The sequence below is a fragment of the Penaeus monodon genome, chromosome 42 (assembly GCF_015228065.2).
Source record: "Penaeus monodon isolate SGIC_2016 chromosome 42, NSTDA_Pmon_1, whole genome shotgun sequence".
Taxonomy (NCBI): Eukaryota; Metazoa; Arthropoda; class Malacostraca; order Decapoda; family Penaeidae; genus Penaeus; species Penaeus monodon.
In genome coordinates, this window is record NC_051427.1 from 13,943,939 (window position 1) to 13,951,983 (window position 8,045).

The window sequence follows — 8,045 nt, forward strand, 5'->3', positions numbered from 1 at the left end:
TTGTTATTATTATTTTTTTTTATTTTATTTTTATTTTATTTTATCACTATTTTCTTATTATTACTGTTTTTATTATTTTTACTAATAATTTTCATCCTTATGTATATGTATGTTATGTATATGTATATTTATATGTATATGTAGTTATGTATGTTATATAATATTATTATATTAATATATATATTTATAATATAATTTTAAAATTAAAAGTTAATATATATATATAATATATATTAATATAATATAATATATATATATATATATTATAGTATTCTTCTTCTTTCTTTTTTTTAACGGGAGGTTCATGTCGAGCCCCGTGGCAAAGCATGATCTTAATTGTAGTTTCATGTTTTTGATGCTCTTTGGGGTGAGTACGTGGGAGGGTCCCCAGTTCCTTTCCACGGAGAGTGCCGGGATACCCTTTTTTGGGAAACATTCTTCTATTTATCCGGGCTTGGGGCCAGCACTGTTGGGTGGCTTGGCCATTTGGCAGGGGGGCAAAAGGGGAAATTCTTTGCCCAGGGAAAAACGCGGGGGGGCGGTGACCGAAACCCCCGAATTAATTTCCGTCGTGACAGTCTTGATCCCACGCTCCAACCATTCCGGCCACGCGGCCTTGACGATCTGGCTTCCTGATTTTTTTTTTAGCAATTTTAGAGCGGGGGGGGAAAAAATAAAAAAAAAATAAAAAAAAAAAAAATATAAAATAAACATAAAAAAAAACATACAAAAACAACAACCAAAAACAACATACAAACAACATACATACAAAAACACACACACCACACACACACACCACACAACACACACACACACACACACCAAAGCACACACACACCAAAACACCAACACACACACACACCACACACACGACCACAACACAACAAAAATATAATATAATTTTTAAAATAATAATAAATAAGATATAAACCCACACCACACAAACACACAAAACACACACACACAAATAAAATATATATTAAAATAAAATATAAAAAAATATATAAATATATAAATATATAAATACACACACACATACATTATATTTATTATTTATATATTTTTTTAAAAATTTAAAATATATATTTTATATAAATATATTATAAAATTTAAAATAAATAAAATAAATAAATTAATATAAAAATTTAAAATTATATAAAAAATTAAAAAAAAAAATTAAAAAATAAATAAAATAAAATAATAGATATATATATAATAATATAAATATTATATAGAAAATTAATTTTAAATATAAAAAAAAAGGGGGGGGGGGGGGGGGGAAAAAATAAATATATAATATATATACATATATATATTATATAAATTAATTATAATTAATATATATATATATATATTTTAATAATATATATATAATATATATATATATAATAATATATATAATAATTATAAATAAATTAAAAAATTAATAAATAAATTTTATAATAATATTTAAAAAAAAATATAAAAAAATAATATTAATTAAAAATTAAAATATAATAAAATTTAAAAAATTATATACTAATACAACACACCACACACACACACACACACACACACACACACACACACACACACACACAAAAAAATATATATAAAAATATATATATATATTATATAATATATATATAAATATATAAAATATATTAATATTAATAATTATATTATTTATATATATATATATTATTTTTAAATATATAGATATATATAATTTAAAATATTATATATATATAAGAAAATATTTATATATATATATATATATATATAATTATATTTATATTAATTATTATATAAATAAAATTTTTATATTATTATATAAAAAAAATATATAATAATATAATATTATTATATTTTAATTATATATATATATTATAATTTATATATTATATATATATTTTATATATAATTTTTAATTTTTATTATATATATATATAAATTTCTTTTTATTATATATATATATATATATATATATATATATATATCACAGATCATAATATAAATATATATTTTAAAAAATATATAAAAAAATATAAAAATTTAATATAAATAAATTTAAAAAATTTTTATAATTATATAATATATATATTATTATATTATATTTATTTTTATATATTTTATTTAATATTTTATTTTATTTTTTTTATTTTTATTATAAATTTTATATTAAATTTAATAAATATTATATAAAAAATATATAATTATATTTTTAAATATTATATACATTATTATTATTAAATTTTTTTTTTATTATAATTTTTTTTATTATTTTTTTTATTTTATTTAAATTTTATTTATTTTATTATTTTATTTTATTTTATCTTATTTTTTTTTTATTTATATACTTAATTCCTATTCTATAAAATTTTTTTTTATTTTTTTTATTTTATTTTTTTTTTTTTATTTATTTTAATTTTTCCCCAAAAAAAAAAAAAAAACCCCCCCCAACCCCCCAAACCCCCCCATTTTATTATATTTTTTTTTTTTAAATTTTATTTATTTTTAATCCCCCTTTTTTACCTTTTTGGCCTTTTTTTTTTTTTTTTTTTTTAGTTATAATTATTTTATTAAAAATTTTTTCTTTTAAAAAAAAAAAAAAATTTTTTTTTTTTTTTTTTTTTTTTTTTTTTTTTTTTTTTTTTTTTTTTTTTTTTTTTTTTTTTTTTTTTTTAATTTTATTTTATTTTAAAATTTTTCCCCTTTTTTTTTTTTTTTTTAAATTTTTTTTTTTTTTTGTTTTTTTTTTATTTTTATTTTTATTTTTTTTTATTTTTATTTTTTATTTCCCCCCCCCACCCCCCCCCCCCCTTCCCATAATATTTAATATATACCATATAATATATATATTATATTATAAAATAATTTTTAATATTCTTATTCTTAATTCCCTTCCCCCTCCCTCTCTCTCCCTTCTCCCTTCCTCCCTCTTCCCTTCTATTATTCTCCCTTTTTTCCCCAAAACCCCCATTATCAATTTAAAAATATTAAACATCATACCATATATCATATAATCTCTCATAACAAAATCACCCTCCATCCCATCATCACAATACCCACATCCCCTTTAAACCCCCCAAAAAACCAAAAAAAATTTAAAAAAAAAACCAATTTATCCCATTTATCTTTTTAAAATCTAACCCCAACATTATTAAATAACTCCCCCCTTTCCCGCCCCTCCCCAGCACCAGTGGGCGCGTCCTAAGCAAGGGAGTAGGCGTGGCAGTCTTGAAGATCGAAAGCACCGCCCACTCTGACACGGGAATCTACCTCTGCCACGCCCACAGCGAGGCTGGCGAACTGTCACCTGCAGCTGCCAAGTTAATAGTGAGGCGTGAGTGTGTGTGTGTGTGTGTTCAGTGTTTTAAGATATATGTAGGTGGATTATAACGTTAAGTGACGATGGCAGTAATGTTGATTATGAATTTGATAGTAATAGTAATAGTGCAATAGTAATAATGATAAGGTTAATGGTAATGATAATAGTAGTAGTAGTAGTAGTAGTAGTAGTGCTAATAATGATGATGATAATCATAATAATAATAATAATAATAATGATAATAGTCGTGATGGTCATAATTATAAAAAATATTATAATAATTATCATAATAATGATAATAGTAATAATAATAATAACAATAACAACAGTAGCAATACTATACTACTACTACTACTACTACTACTACTACTACTACTACTACATCATCATCATCACTCTTATCATATTATCATCATGATAAATAAACCAATACCACCAAAGCACCTCCCTTCATCTAATTATGCCAAAGAGACAAAGGAAAACCCACCCAATGGCCCTGTGGAATAGCACTGTCTTAGACCCTCGTTTTCTCCTAGAGGCAGCGTCGATGATAACGTCGGAAGGAGGGTCTTCCCGTGTGGGCGTGGGCGGGCGTGGGCGTCTGGTGTGCCGAGTGCGGGCGTGGCCTCCCCCAGCCTTCTCCTGGAGCACGCAGAAGGGCGCCCTGATCTCCAACACGTCGAAATATGCCGTCCTCCCGCCGCGGGTGGGTGCCACGCCGGCGCCGTTCTGGGTGCCGCCGGCGGGGAGGCTGTGGTGTTCTTTTGTGTGCTTGTTTGTTCTTTTCTTGTTGTTTGTTGTTGGTATTGTTGTTGTTGTTGTTGTTATTATTGTTATTATTATTATTATAGTTGTTATTATTATTATTGTTATAGTTGTTATTATTATTACAATTGTTTTTATTATTATTATTATTATTATTATCATTATTGTTATCATTATCATTATCATTATCAGTATCATTATCATTATTAGTTATTATTGTTATCATCAAGATCAATGACAATAACCATAGCCACGAAAACAATGCTCATAAAATTCCTATCGCAAAAATAAACAACAAACCATCAAATAACAACCAAATAACAAACAAATAACAATGACAAGAAACAATAACAGGAAACAATAACAAAAAGTAACAACAAACAAATAACAGCAAACAATAACAAACAATAACAACAAAAAACAACAAACAACTAACAGCGCGAACGGCCCTTCCAGCTCGAGGACGACCTTGTGCAGTGGCGGTCCGTCCTCGAGGTCAAGGAGGTCGTACTCGGCGACTACTCCGTCTATCGCTGCGCCGCCAGGAACGACTTGGGCGGAGAGATGGTCGTCCTCGCTCTCCGGCCGCCCGCACGCCCACGGCCGCCCGACAACTTTACTGTAAGGAGGGGGGGAAGGGGAGGGGGGAAAGGAGGGAGGGGAGGGGAGGGGGAAAGGAGGGAGGAGGGAGGGGAAAAGGAGAGGAGGGAGGGGAGGAAGGAGGGAGGGAGGGAGGGGGGAGGGAGTGGAGGAGGGAATATTCGGGGTGCCATTGTTTGTTTGTTTGTTTGTGTTGGTGTTTGCGTCAGTTTTTTTTTTTCTTTCTCTTTTTCTTTTCTTTTCTATTTTCTTTCTTCTTTATTCTCTTCCTTTCCTTTTCTTCCTTTTCCTGTATCCTTCGGTTCTTATCTCTACTTCCTTCTATTCCTTCACACGCTTTCCCTCCTTTTCAACTCTTTCTCCTCTTTCTCTTCTCCCATTCCTTCTCTTCCCCTTCCGTCCTGTCTCCCCTTTCCTTCCCTTCCCCTTCTCAACCCTTTCTCCACTTACCTTAACCTCTCTCCCATTTCTCCTTACCTTAACCTCTCTCCCCTCTCTACTTCCCCTCTCCCCTTACCTTAACCTCTATCCCCTCTCTTACCTTAATCTGTCTCCCCTCTCTCTTTACCTTAACCTCTCTCCCCTTCCTCCTTCCTCTCCCTTACCTCTCTCTCCCCTCTCCCCCTTACCTTAACCTCTCTCTCCTCCCTCCTTCCCCTCTCCCCTTCCCTTAACCTCTCTCCCCTCCCTCCTTCCCCCTTCCCCTTTCCCCTTTAAACCCCTCTCCCCTCCTCCCTTTCCCCCCCCCTTCCCTTAACCTCTCTCCCCCCTCCTTCCCTCTCCCCTTACCTTAACCTCTCTCCCCCCCTCCTTCCCCTCTCCCCTTCCCTTAACCTCTCTCCCCCCTCCTTCCCCTCTCCCCTTCCCTTAACCCCTCTCCCCTCCCTCCTTCCCCTCTCCCTTCCCTAACCTCTCTCCCCCCCTCCTTCCCCTCTCCCCTTCCCTTAACCTCTCTCCCCCCCTCCTTCCCCTCTCCCCTTCTAACCTCTCTCCCCTCCCTCCTTTCCCCTCTCCCTTCCCTTACCTCTTCCCCCCCCCCTTCCCCCCTCCCTTCCCTTAACCTCTCTCCCTCCCTCCTTCCCCTCCCCTTCCCTTAACCTCTCTCCCCTCCCTCCTTCCCCTCTCCCTTCCTTAACCTCTCTCCCTCTCCCCTTTCCCCTCCCCTTTCCCCTTAAACCTCTCTCCCTCCCTCCTTCCCCTCTCCCCTTCCCTTAACCTCTCTCCCCCCCTCCTTCCCCTCTCCCTTCCCTTAACCTCTCTCCCCTCCCTCCTTCCCCTCTCCCCTTCCCCTTTAAACCTCTCTCCCCCCTTTCCTTCCCCTCCCCTTCCCTTAACCTCTCTCCTCCCTCTTCCCCTCTCCCCTTCCCTTAACCTCTCTCCCCCCCTCCTTCCCCCCCTCCCCTTCCCTTAACCTCTCTCCCCCTTTCCTTCCCCTCCCCTTCCCTTAACCTCTCTCCCCTCCCTCCTTCCCCTTCCCTTCCCTTAACCTCTCTCCCCTCCCTCCTTCCCCTTCCCTTCCCTTAACCTCTCTCCCCTCCCTCCTTCCCCTGCCCTTCCCTTAACCTCTCTCCCCTCCCTCCTTCCCCTCTCCCCTTCCTCCTTCCCCTCTCCCCTTCCCTTAACCTCTCTCCCCTCCCTCCTTCCCCTCTCCCCTTCCTTAACCTCTTCTCCCCCCTCCTTCCCTCCCCTTCCCTTAACCTCTCCCCTCCCTCCTTCCCCTCTCCCCTTCCCTTAACCTCTCTCCCCTCCCTCCTTCCCCTCTCCCCTTCCCTTAACCTCTCTCCCCTCCCTCCTTCCCCTCTCCCCTTCCCTTAACCTCTCTCCCCTCCCTCCTTCCCCCCTCCCCTTCCCTTAACCTCTCTCCCCTCTTTCCTTCCCCTTATCCCCTTCCTCCTTCCCCCTTTCCCCCTTTCCCCTTTAAACCTCTCTCCCCTCCTCTTCCCCTCTCCCCTTCCCTTACCCTCTCCCCCCTCCTTCCCCTCTCCCCTTCCCTTAACCTCTCTCCCCCCCTCCTTCCCCTTCCCTTCCCTTAACCTCTCTTCCCTTACCTCTCTCCCCTCCCTCCTTCCCCTCTCCCCTTCCTCCTTCCCTCTCCCCTTCCCTTAACCTCTCTCCCCTCTTTCCCTTTCCCCCCTCCCCTTCCCTCTACCCTCTCTCCCCCCCCCCTTCCCCCCTCCCCTTCCTTAACCTCTCTCCCCCCCCTCCTTCCCCTTCCCCTTCCCTTAACCTCTCTCCCCTCCCTCCTTCCCCTCTCCCCTTCCCTTAACCCCTCTTCCCCCCCTCCTTCCCTCCTTCCCCTCCCCTTCCCTTAAACCCCTCTCCCCTCCCTCCTTCCCCCTTTCCCCTTCCCTTAACCTCTCTCCCCTCCTTCCTTCCCCTCCCCTTCCCTTAACCTCTCTCTCCCCCCTCCTTCCCCTCTCCCCTCCCTCCTTCCCCTCCCCTTCCCTTAACCCTCTCCCCCCCCTTCCCCTTTCCCCCCTCCCCTTCCCTTAACCTCTCTCCCCTCCCTCCTTCCCCTCTCCCCCTTTCCCCTTTAACCTCTCTCCCCTTCCCTTAACCTCTCTCCCCCTCCCTCCTTCCCCTCTCCCCTTCCCTAACCTCTCTCCCCTCCCTCCTTCCCCTCTCCCCTTCCCTTAACCTCTCTCCCCTCCTTCCATCCCCTCGCCCTTCCTTAACCTCTCTCCCCTCCCTCCTTCCCCTCCCCTCTCTCCCCCCCCTCCTTCCCCTCTCCCCTTCCCTTAACCTCTCTCCCCTCCCTCCTTCCCCTCTCCCCTTCCCTTAACCTCTCTCCCCTCCCTCCTTCCCCTCTCCCCCCTTTCCCCTTTAAACCCCTCTCCCCCCCTCCCTTTCCCCCCTCCCCTTCCCTTAACCTCTCTCCCCTCCCTCCTTCCCCTCCCCCCTTTCCCCTTTAACCTCTCTCCCCCCCTCCTTCCCCTCTCCCCTCCCTCCTTCCCCTCCCCTTCCCTTAACCTCTCTCCCCCCCTCCTTCCCCTCTCCCCCCCCTCCTTCCCCTCTCCCCTTCCCTTAACCTCTCTCCCCTCTTTCCCTCCCCAGGTCGTAAACGCAACAGAAACCTCGCTTACTGTTGCCTGGACACCGAGCTACGGCGAGGGGACGCCCGAGGGGTATACGCTGCTGTACAGGGCGGAGGGGACAACGACCTTCCAGGTAAGTGAGGGGAAGGAGGGAGGAGGAGGGGAAGGAGGGAGAGGGGGATGGAGGGAGAGGGAGGGGAAGGAGGGAGAGGGAGAGGGAGGAGGGAGGAGGAGGGAAAGGAGGGAGAGGGAGGAGAAGGAGGGAGAAGGGGTAGGAGAGGAAGGAGGGAGAGGGAGGAGAAGGAGGGAGGGGGGGAAAGGGGGAAGAGGGGAGG

The 8,045-nt window shown here is 40.1% G+C and overlaps 1 protein-coding gene across 1 annotated transcript in view; it reads left to right on the forward strand.

Annotated features, from left to right (window-relative positions):
• The window catches only part of LOC119598931 (nephrin-like), a gene marked incomplete at both ends in the record, with an annotated part of 14,433 nt that extends 6,590 nt beyond the window's left edge, over positions 1-7,843 (forward strand). Inside the window, 4 exon segments of the mRNA XM_037948642.1 lie at positions 3,177-3,325; positions 3,847-4,016; positions 4,532-4,696; positions 7,730-7,843. Of these exon segments, the coding sequence (XP_037804570.1) occupies positions 3,858-4,016; positions 4,532-4,696; positions 7,730-7,843 (438 nt within the window).
• Positions 7,844-8,045: the final 202 nt, after the last annotated feature.